General features: G+C 44.2%; 1 protein-coding gene across 6 annotated transcripts in view; it reads right to left on the minus strand.

The window, feature by feature from the left end:
• p4ha2 (procollagen-proline, 2-oxoglutarate 4-dioxygenase (proline 4-hydroxylase), alpha polypeptide 2) overlaps positions 1-12,192 on the minus strand; it is a 111,769-nt gene that overhangs the window by 44,933 nt on the left and 54,644 nt on the right. For all 6 annotated transcript variants that reach the window (XM_078551108.1, XM_078551110.1, XM_078551109.1 and 3 more), the window contains exons 7-8: positions 2,756-2,952; positions 1,109-1,285 (exon numbers count right to left, since the gene is read on the minus strand). In XM_078551108.1, coding sequence (XP_078407234.1) covers positions 1,109-1,285; positions 2,756-2,952 — 374 coding nt within the window. The remainder of the gene's footprint in view (positions 1-1,108; positions 1,286-2,755; positions 2,953-12,192) is intronic.

Below are 12,192 nucleotides of genomic sequence, written 5' to 3' on the forward strand. Positions count from 1 at the left end.
AGGCAAGGGAATTAAAGGTTGTCAGGGTTAGATGGGAACGTGGAAATCGAAATGCAAGGTCAGCCACGGTGTTATTGAATGGCAGTGCAGGCTCAAGGGGCCGAATGGTCTACTCCTGTACCTATTTCTTATGTTCTTTTGGTCCAACATTGCACCCCCTATTTTACAATTTTGCTGAGATTACTATGGCCGAGATTGCATCAGGGGCCACAGTTGTAACAAAGTCTGCCTCAAAATAGCAGTAAATGTGACAATATTTCCTCAACAATGCATGCGAAAAGACAAGTGCAACACACCTAAAAGGACAGATATTTAAGTTAATATCAAGAAATGGGTGAAGGCATTGGATACTGCAAAAGCTATGGGCCCTGACAATATTCCGGCAATAGTATTGAAGTATGGTGCTCCAGAACTTGCCACGCCCTTATTTCAAGGCCTTCCAATCCGCTCCAGCCAAGTATTGACAAAAGGACAATCAAATGTTTTGGTTGAGCCAACAATGATTAACTTACACATGCAAAATGAATGTGAGAATCACACAATGATCTGACTAACAAATGCTGGGAGTTGGAGGGAGGCCAGGGAATTTGCTGAAGTGGCCGTTTATCATTGGATCTAAATGAATTTTTTAAAACCCAAACCAGCATTCTTGCATTGAGTTGAACTAGGATATTTTACATTGGTGCACTGAAGCAGTCAGATTTATACAAGGGCAATCTCTTCTGAGCTGGCTCTGTGTATTTCACAGCACTCAAATGTTAATGTAACTAGCTGTTGTAATATTTTCCACAGTTGATTATTCATGCACATATAAGAATGCATAAATGATGAAAGCATCATGCACAGAAAGGCCCAAGTGGGCCCTAATGTACTAAATGACACTAAAATATGTGGACTAGAAATGAGATGTTGGATACCACAGCCAGTCAGCTTGATAGAGATCTTCACAGGTTCAGGCAGGAACACCGATGTCTTTTCAGCCCATTTAATTAATGGATTAACAATTCAGTCACTCAAAACAGCTGTCACAAACTACTAGCTACATGAAGATATACAAAGCAGTGTTGCAATGCACTTTAAATGAAATCGAATGGGGTTCTTCACTCACCAAGGGCTTGGCTATCTCTTTAATTTTTCCGATTTCTGTTTCGGACAGTATCTCATGGAAACGGACAATGTGTGGACTGTCCCACTCGTCCTCTTCTTTGATTGGGGCGATAATTAAGCGCGGGTGGTTGTTATTATTTTGATATCGGCAGAAGAGCCTTCTTTGTCTTCGAGTAGTCTGCAGGAAAGTGAAAATTTAATGAATGAAGTGCCCGTGTGGCTCTGACACACTTTCCCTTCTCAAATGAAATGTTTTATGCGCCATGTGGGGATATCCCTGGTTATTCTGCATTCATCTATTGTTGATGGCAACAGTTAGAATAAGGATAAACTAGTTCTATTCTGGATAATTCAATAACACAAGGTGGTTTCATATAAGAAGATCATAGAAAGATACAGCAAAGATACATCATGCTGTGCTAGCTCATTGAATTGAAATAGTTTATCAATGGGAACAAAATCTAGTCCTTTCGTTTTATATGCCTCCATCAAATCACCTCAAGGCTTATGTATTTCTAAAGTGAACAGCTTTAGCTTTTTAAGCATGCTAGGCAACTAAAGCAGCTTACAATGGGCATCACCCTATGGCACTCTCTAAACCCTTTCCATTTCCTCTACAACACCACCATGAAGGGACCAAAACTGGGCACAGTATTCCAAATCTAGTCTACCCAAGGTCTTGTGCAAGGAAAAAATAATATATATTGCATCACGTTGAATAGCTCTTGTTAATAAAAGCTAATAGCTTATTTGCTTTGGTTATGGCTTCTCAGCGTATCTCATGAGCCTTTAGAGAATTAGGAGCTATAATGCCATGATCCTTTCCATTTCTAGTCCGTGCACAATGTGGGCAGGCTTTGTCTTGGGCATTCCCAAATGTGTAACACAGCATTGATCAAGGTTAAGCACCAGAGTTTGGCCCATTCTCCAGAACATCTATATCTGTTCTCCTCCACAGTACAAAGAATTGCACATGTTTTCACAGCATTCATGAACAGCATTGCTCCAACATATATCTAAGTCATTTATCAAGATACTACAAAGTGATGAGGGGAGCACCTATCCTTGTGGAACACCACTCGTAACTAGCTTCCAAACAGATCCACAGCTATCAATAACCAACATTCTGCCTTGGAGAATGCAACCAATTCCTAATCCATTGCAGCAACTTCCCACCAATCTCACAAGATTCCCCTTTGTTGAGAAACCGATTTCAAGGCACCTTATCAAAGGCTTTCTGAAATTCCAAGCAGACGGTGTCTGAGGGGGTACCCCCATCCTCCAGCTACTAACTTTATAAAGGCATTCTAGCGAATTAGCAAGACATGGCCTTCTGGTTCACAAGCTTTAGCTAGATGATGATAAAGTACATCTTCCTTATTATATAACTGACATCAGAGTATTAAGCCTATAGTTGCCTTGATCTGCCTTGTTACCCTTCTTGAAAATCAGAATTAAATGAACACCCCCCCACACAAAGAAATCAGACCAGATTGTAGAGAGCTTTACGGCAAGGGACTTAGAAAGCACATATCCCATCTCTTTCATAACCCATGTCCAGTCAACCACGACAGAATTCTTAACACCATTCTAAACATTTCTATTTGTGCACTCTTACTATTTTGACTTCTTCCTTTTGTGCTTTTACCATTTTAACTCCTTCTCCTCTACACAGAGCTTCATATGAATCCCGCTCAGATAGATAGTTATCTGGCCGCATGTAGACCTCCTCCTTTGACTGAGATTGATAGAATTCTTCATCCATTCTTTGATCACTTTTCCCCTCTTCATACATCAAATCCTTAAAGTAGTGGAGGTTACTCTGTGCTCTTGAATGTGTTGGATCTAAACATGGAGGCAAGAAGTAAGATACAATTAAATTATAATGGGAAAGATTTTTTTTTAAAGGCAGTGTTCAAGGAATATCTTAAAAAGCAAACACTGTTGGGGTCATACCCCACTGGAGTACTGCATGCATTGCCAGTCACCTACAGTCATCTTTAAAACAGTGTCATTGAGAGGTTATAAGCATTGCCAGTCACCTACAGTCATCTTTAAAACAGTGTCATTGAGAGGTTATAAGCATCAACAATAAGCATGACAAGTATAAAAACAGGGGTTCCTCAACGCTGGTTGGTCTGCACTGAGTGCTGCTTTGAGTGCACAGAGCGTCAAGCTGGGAGTTTGTTGAGTGAGGGAGTTCGATGAAGAGGAGAACTATAAATTAATTAAGAAAATTACATGTATTTAAGTAACACAATACAGATGGCAGGGCGGGTGATGTGCCATGGCTACAACATGTGGGAGCTCCTGGATGCCACTGCAATCCATGGCAACTACATCTGCAGTAACTGCCTGCGGCTTGAGGAGCTTTGGCCCTGAGTTAATGAGCTGAAGGCTGAGCTGCAGACATTGTAACTCATCACGGAGGGGGAAAGTTATCTGGCCATTTGGGCAGAATTTTCCCGTTGGCGTGGGGGGGGCTGACCCTGCATGTCTGCGCGTAAAATAATGCGCGGTGACGTCGGGCGAGCGTCCTGATGTCACGGCGTGCCATTGCGATATTTCGCTGGGCGAGCGCGTAATGATGTCCAACACGTGCCCGTCATTAATTAATGGGCCAGTCAAGGCCCTTGACTCACCGATTGATGACGATTTTTCGGCGCCCGTACAAACTTCTGGGTGGTGCACGGGCAGGAGGGTAGGACAGATTTGTATAAACCTCATCCATGGGCGGGATAAGAGGGCTCACTGAGGTCACGAGTGTGCACAGTCAAGTTCTTATTTTTGAAAGTTTTTGAAACTTGCCTGTGTGATCTGCAGTACTTCAAAATGCATTCCAGCTGCTTTGTCTGGACTCTTAACCTTCGGGTCAGCACTCTGCAGTGTGGAATCTTTTCTAGGCCTGCAGGTTTCAGGAAGCCTTCCCTTCGCCTGGAATGGGAGCTAAACTCTCTGTTGGAGGCAGCTCCTCTGAGGAGGAAGGGAGGGCTAGAAGGGAGAGGCCAGGAGTGCACATTCAGCCTCCAGGGGAGCCGCCTTTGGGAGGACAGGTGCAGGCACAAGGGGTGGAGGGTCAAGGGGTAGTCCTAGCAGGAAGGGGCTGCAGAAGATGCCACTATCCTGCTGCCAGGGTACACAGGCGGCGAAGCAGCTACCTCAATATGTCTGAGGTGCAGTGCCGAAGGAGGCTCAGTCTATCAAGGGAGACAGTCAACTATATCTGTCAGGTGATTGGGCCTGAGATCTCCGTGTGGGTGGACACCCCATGCCAGTGGCTCTAAAGGTCACAGCTGCCCTCCACTTCTATGCCTCTGGCTCCTTCCAAGGCTCGGTGGGTAACCCATGCAGTGTCTCCCAATCAGCTGTCCACACATGTGTCAAGCAGGTTACAGATGCTCTGTTCAGAAGCGCATTGACCTTCATCCACTTCCATTGGGACCAGGCAAGCCGGACACAGTGACCCAGAGGCTTCATGGCCATTGCTGGCTTCCCCCGTGTCCAGGGTGCAATAGACTGTACACATGTGACCATCAAGGCGCCAGCAGGTGAGCTCGGAGCCTTCGTCAACAGGAAGGGCTTCCACTCCATGAACGTGCAGATAGTGTGTGACCACAGGATGCTGATTCTACAAGTCTGTGCAAGGTACCCAGGCAGCTCCCATGATGCCTACATCCTCAGACACTCCCAGGTGCCGGGGCTCTTCAGTGCTCCAGCCCAGCTTGATGGATGTCTGCTGGGTGACAAGGGCTATTCCCTCAGAAGGTGGCTCATGACGCCTCTCCGCCATTCAAGAACAGAAGCTGAGCAGCGCTACAATAGGAGCCACGCCTCCACAAGGGCTGTGGTGGAGAGAGCCATCGATCTTCTCAAGATGCGCTTCCGATGCCTGGATCGCTCAGGAGGCACACGACAGTACCCCCCAGGTTATTTCTTAGTGATAGTGATTGCATGCTGCGCTCTCCACAATTTTGCGCTGGAAAGGGGTGATGCAGTGGACGATGAAGACATCGACGCAGTGGCTGTGGTTGCACACAATGAGTCCAGCAGTGAGTCCAAGGATGAGCATGCACAGGGAAATGCTGAGGGGTTAGACGCTGACCCATGCATGCTGCAGGGAGGCAGGGACACCCGGGAGGCTTTAATCCAACAAGTCTTCAGCTAGCACACCACAGATGGACCTCCAGGACAAGCCTGGGCTATAGGATCGATACTCGACACCTAAGTTCAAAATCTGCCAGATTAGGAACAATCACTAAGGGCCTTGTCAATAAAGCTGAATGTCCAACAAAGCACTCATTACAGTTTTGGAAACCATCCACATGCAGAATGAGGGAGGCAGCCTCAACCATGGTGATATATCTGAATTTAATATGTCAAGCAAACCAACTTATTCCAAGAAAAAGACAATAGTGTTACAAATCAAAATAAATCATAAGGACCTCATCTCGGGCCAACACAAAAGCACCAGTTTAAAAACCCGTGGTGTGCCTAAGGTGTCTTATGAGAAATCGTGGCTGAGGGCTGATCACAGTCAGCGGTCTGTCCCCCAGCCAATCCTGGACCCGCCAACTGTGCCCGCACACTGACCTAAAAATTCTTCCCAAAGCAAAAGCACATAATTGCGCAAAGCTGGGCAGCAGGTTAGAAGATTGGACAGAACACAAAAAAAGCAAAGAATGACTAAAACATTAATAAAGCCAGAAAAATTACAGTATGAGAGAAAGCTAGCTAGAAATATAAAGCAGATAGTAAGAGCTTCTACAGATATTTGAAAAGGAAAAGAGCTAACAAAGTGATCATTGGTCTTATCGAAAGCGAGTCTGGGGAATTAATAATGGAAAATAAGGAGACGGTAGATGAATTGAAGTGAACAGATATTTTGCACTGGTCTTCACTATACAGGACATAAGTAACATCCCAGAAACAGTTGTAAATCAGGAAATGGAAGGGAGAGAGTAACTCAAAGAAAATTACAAACGCCAGGGAAGTGGTACTAAGCAACTTGTTGGTGACGAGGGTTGACAAATCCCTGGGCCCTGATGGATTTCATCCTAGTCTCTTAAAAAAAGTGGCTAGTAAGATAGTTGATGCGTTGGTTTTAATTTTCCAAAATTCTCTAGATTCAGGGAATGTTCCATTGGGTTGGAAAATAGCAAATGTAACTCCTTTATTCAAAAAGGGAAAGAAACAGAAAGCAGGAAAATACAGGCCAGTTAGCTTAACATCTGTCCTAGGGAAAATGTTAGAAGTTATTATCACAGATGTTATAGCAGGGCACTTAGAAAAATTCAAAGTAATCAGACAGAGTCAACATGGTTTGTGAAAGGGAAATCATGATTGACCAATTTATTGGAGTTCTTTGAAGAAGTAACGTGCTATGGATAAAGGGGAAACCAGTGGATGTTCTGTACTTAGGTTTCCAGAAGACATTTGATAAGGTGCCATATCAAAGATTATTGCAGAAAATAATAGTTCGTGGTGTAGGGGGTAACATATTGGCACGGATAGAAGATTGGCTATCTAACACGTAACAGAGAGTAGGCGTAAATGAGTCATTTTCTGGTTGGCAAGATGTAATAAATGGTGTGCCACAGGGATCAGTGCTAGGGCATCAACTCTAAAATTTATATAAATGATTTGGATGAAGGGGCTAATCGCAGAATCACAGAATCACACAGTGCAGAAGAGGCCCTTCGGCCCATCGAGTCTGCACTGACACGTAAGAAACACCTGACCTACCAACCTAATCCTATTTACCAGCACTTGGCCCATAGCCTTGAATGTTATGACGTGCCAAGTGCTCATCCAGGTACTTTCTAAAGGATGAGAGGCAACCCGCCTACACCACCCTCCCAGACAATGCATTCCAGACTGTCACCACCCTCTGGGTAAAAACGTTTTTCCTCACATCCCCCCTAAACCTCCTGCCCCTCACCTTGACAGTCCCCTTGTGACTGTCCCTTCAACTAAGGGGAACAGCTTCTACCTATCCACCCTGTCCATGCCCCTCATAATCTTGTACACCTCGATCAGGTCGCCCCTCAGTCTTCTCTGCTCCAATGAAAACAACCCAAGTCTATCCAACCTTTCTTCATAACTTAAATGTTTCATCCCAGGCAACATCCTGGTGAATCTCCTCTGCACCCTCTCCAGTGCAATCACATCCTTCCTATAATGTGGTGACCAAAACTGCACACAGTACTCCAGCTGTGGCCTCACCAAGGTTCTATACAACTCCAACATGACCTCCCTACATTTGTAATCTATGCCTTGATTGGTAAAGGCAAGTGGCCCATATGCCTTTTTCACCACCCCACTAACATGCCCCTCCGTCTTCAGAGATCTATGGACACACACGCCAAGGTCCCTTTGTTCCTCAGAACTTCCTAGTGTCATGCCGTTCATTGAATACTTCCTTGTCAAATTACTCCTTCCAAAGTGTATCACCTCACACTTTTCAGGGTTAAATTCCATCTGCCACTTATCTGCCCATTTGACCATCCCGTCTATATCTTCCTGTAGCCTAAGACACTTAACCTCATTCTTAACCACCCGGCCAATCTTTGTGTCATCCGCAAACTTACTAATCCTACCCCCCACATAGTCATCTATGTTGTTTATATAAATGACAAATAATAGGGGACCCAGCACAGATCCCTGTGGTACACCACTGGACACTGGCTTCCAGTCACTAAAGCATCCTTCTGTCATCACCCTCTGTCTCCTGCAACTAAGCCAATTTTGAATCTACCTTATCAAATTACCCTGTATCCCATGTGCATTTGCCTTCTTTATAAGTATCCCATGTGGGACCTTGTCAAAGGCTTTGCTGAAATCCATATAAACTACATCAACTACACTACCCTCATCTACACACCTGGTCACCTCCTCAAAAAAAAAATTCAATCAAATTTGTTAGGCATGGTATGGTTGCTAAACTTGCTGATGACACAAAGATAGGTAAGAAAGTAAGTTGTGAGGAGGACATAAGGAAGCTACAAAGGGAGATAATTAGGTTAAGTGAGTGGCAAACATCTGTCAAATGGAGGATAATGTGGGAAAATATGAAATTGTCCATTTGGCAAGAAGAATAAAAAAGAAGCATATTATCTAAAAGTGAGAGATTGCAGAGCTCTGAGATGCAGAGGGAGTCTGAGTGTCCTAGTGCATGAATTGCAAAAGGTTAATATGCAGGTACAGCAAGTAATTAGGAAAGCTAATGGAATTTTAACATTTATTGCCAAGGGAATTGAATACAAAAGTAGGGAGGTTATGCTTCAGTTAGACAGGGCATTGATGAGACTACATCTCAAGCAGTGTGTGCAGTATTGGTCTCCTTATTTAAAGAAGGCTGTAAACGCATTGGAAGCAGTTCAGAGAAGGTTTACTAGACTAATACCTGGAATGAGCAGGTTGTCTTATGAGGAAAGGTTGGACAGACTAGGCTTGTATCTACTGGAGTTTAGAAGAGTAAGAGGCGACTTAATTGAAACATACAAGATCCTGAGGGATGTTGACAAGGTGGATGTGGAGAGGATGTTTCCTTTTGTGGGAGTATCTAGAACAAGGCTCACTGTTTAAAAATGAGGGGTCACCTTTTAAGGCAGGGATGAGAAGTTTTTACGCTGATGGGTCTTTGGAACTCTCTTCCTCAAAAGGCAGTGGAAACCGAGTTTTTGAATATTTTTAAGGAAGAGGTAGATAGATTCTTGATAAGCAAGGGGGTGAAGGGTTATCGGGCGGAGGTGGGAATATGGATTTGAGGTTACAATCAGATGAGCCATGATCTTATTGAATGATGGGGCAGGCTCACGGCGGCGAGTGACCTACTCCTGCTCCTAATTTGTATGATCAAGGACATAAATATGAAGAAGAGTTAACAAAGTTACATTTGTGACTCTTCGCAGAAAAAAGGTGCATCCAAATTGTGGTAGGGTTGTGTTCACTTGCATTCACAACTCCTCACATACTGAAGCAATTCACACCTGTGTGCAGCAAGACCTGGGCAACATCTAGGCATGGGCTGTTATGTGGCAAATAACATTAGCTGCACAGAAGCTAATAACCATCTTCAAAAAGAGAGTCTAACTACTTCCCTGTGACATTCAACTGCGGGTGTCAATGTTCTTCAGGGCTGCTGTGGAACTGGTAGGACCATTCTTGTTCTTGACGGCTGCCAGGTTGTGGCAAGTATTTTTAGAAAGCTTACCATTTTGGGTGGCCTAAAACTCTTCTATTAAGACTGCATGGAGGCTTTGTTGTCCTGAACAGAACATGTCCAGTACCAGCTGTGTTCAGGGCAGACCAATTTCGGTGTAGGGTCCTGAAACAGTCATTAAGCCCCCTTATCTGCATATGCAAAGAGCCTAATGTCTGCTTCAGCCATGGTCCCTGGACGCCTATACTTCAGCCTCTACCAACTTGGTGGGCCCCTGCTAAGTAGCGAGACACCTTGCACACTGTCCGAAATGGTAGACTTTCAGGCTCCCTCCTGCATTTGATTTGTAAAATAGCATGGCAACAATGAATTTCTAGCCCATTATGTTTAAAATAATGAAGTAAATGATAGAAGTGTGGCCTTTACAGAGGAAATGGGGGTTTTGGCAGCCATAATATTCCCAGAATTCTCAGCATGGGCCTATCATGACAACCCAGGTGGCTTAAATCAATGGCACAGAACGTTTTCTAAACAGCTGAATAAGAAAATACCAAAACACTTTAAGCAGTCATTAAAGAAGAAGAAGAAAGGCAGTAGTATGATGAAAGGAATTATTTCACCATTAATGCTTAGATCCCTTAAAAACGTTGAATATTTTCCCCTTCACAGCTGCTGGTCGACAATTAAAAAAGGTTCTATCCAAAAGCACAGTAAGCTTAACAGGAACATTTCTTAGCTGAGACCTGGGAGTTATAAGCACACTGGACTATTTCCAAATTGGACCTGCTTCCTTCACAGATGTTCACTGTCAGAATGTTATACAAATATAACCTCAGCAAACCATAACATTAATTAATGGATCCAATAATGAAGGATAAAAGAATCCACATTGCTTTGGCTTAGATTAGGCAGTTCTCACAAGCCTATTTCAGAAAATTCCTATAGTGTAGCAAAGCTATGACTGAACCCCACAAACACAACACAAGGAAGATTTATTAAGCAGTGGTATTATTAGCTTTATAAGAAAGCTATGAATAAACAAGTCCCATGGTTTATTTTACTTCATCCTTTCAAAATACCAACCATCATCTAGTTGGTCTGAACTCAACACATGATTTCTGACATTTGTTCAATCCCCGCTTCAAGAAATTCCTGATATTGTCTTAAATGTGCTCTTTACAAAATTCAACCTATTCTCTCAGGGTTATAGTCCAGTTGCCTTGGCAGATCAGATCATATTATTTCAGGTTTATATCGTGTGCAGCTGCTTGGCATCTGCATTAGGAGTTCCATTTGCCTATAAATAAGAAGATTAGAAATTCTACGGACAGGAAAAGGCTGTTGCTAACCCATTTTTAGCTTTAACGCTTGGTATTTGATCCTGCGTCTGTAATGTAAAACCTGGTGCACAAGTCAATACTCAAGATATCCTACCCAGTCCTCCTTATGTGCAAACGTGAGCAGCAATGGCTTTTCAGCTCCCTGAGCATGCCCCACTACTCAATCAGACCGTGACTGATCTGTACCTCAATTCTATTTATCTGCCTTAGCTCCACATCCCTTATTAGACTTTATCCAACAAAAATCTATCCAATTCAGACTTGAAAGTTCCAATTGACCCAGTATCCAAGATTTTCGGGCACAGAATTCCAAATTCCTAGTACTCTTTATGGAACAGTGGTTCCTGGTGTCCCTCTCAAACAGTGTAGCTAAGCTTATGCCCCCTTGTTTCTGATACTCCAACCAGAGGAAATAGTTTCTCTGTATCTACCCTACCAAATCCTTTTGACAGTTTCAATACCACGATCAGATGACCCTTCAAACTTCTATACACAAGTTAGTGGAAATCATTTACGCAACCTGCCCTCATAATTTAACTGTCAACCCCTACAAGGCAGAAGCTCCCATATAGTGGATTGCAACACACTGCACAAATAAACTTTTACACCATTCAACTCACGGCACACAGATGTATTTTTACATCATCAAATAGTGGAGGGAATTAAATGCCCTTCCCCAAGGTGAATTTGGAAGCAGGAGCTGCATTTAATTGGGCTAGACTGTGAGGGGTGGGGGCCCCACTACTATCCCAATTAAGTTGGGAGTGGGAAGGTTCGTGTACGACTTTCCCACCCTGGCACCAATTGAGGCCCTTAAATGGGGCCACTGCTGCTATTCAGGCAGAGGCAGGCAGAGCAGTCGTCAGGCTGGATGCCCGAAAAGCAAATCCTTACCGGGTTTGCTAGTGGGCTCCCAGGGTGGTCCCTTGTAGTCAGGCACTCAATGCCTGATCAAGGGTCCTGGCATTGCGAAGGGGTGAGCCCACTGACAACCAAACCCTGACGCTCGCTGCCGATCTCCCTCCCCTCATCCCAACCAGCAACCCTCTCTCCACAACCCCACCCCGCCGTCACTGACCTGTGACCTGGGTCCCTCGCTGATCCTGGGCCTCTGGTGTTGCCCCTGGCATTCCTGCAGCTATCACCACCCCTGGTGCTGCTGCTGGCTGCATGGGGAGCTTCCAGCCTCTGACTAGCTGGCAGTTCTTGGGGACAGGATTTCCACCCCGGGGTCCTTCATCCTGATGAAGGCCTGCCGCTGGCCACTTAAGTGCCTGAGGCGCTTACTACACTGGGACTTCCTCAAAGGAGCCTCACTGGCAAGGAGAGACCTCTGTCACATGGATTAAATTCTGTCTGCTATGTGGGTTACTGAACCTAACAATTCATTGTGATTAGTGACAACACATGTCACACATGAGTACACCATATCGCACCGTTAATTACATTCAAATGTTGTGCTAAATTATGTTTACTCAGTAGTGTTTACAAAAAGGAAATGATTTGATAAATACTGAGGTTGAAACACAGTCACCAGGGATTGCAGGGCTCACATCACTTTAACATGGTTATTCCATTCAATCT

Source organism: Cetorhinus maximus, chromosome 10, assembly GCF_964194155.1.
Source record: "Cetorhinus maximus chromosome 10, sCetMax3.hap1.1, whole genome shotgun sequence".
Lineage (NCBI taxonomy): Eukaryota > Metazoa > Chordata > Chondrichthyes > Lamniformes > Cetorhinidae > Cetorhinus > Cetorhinus maximus.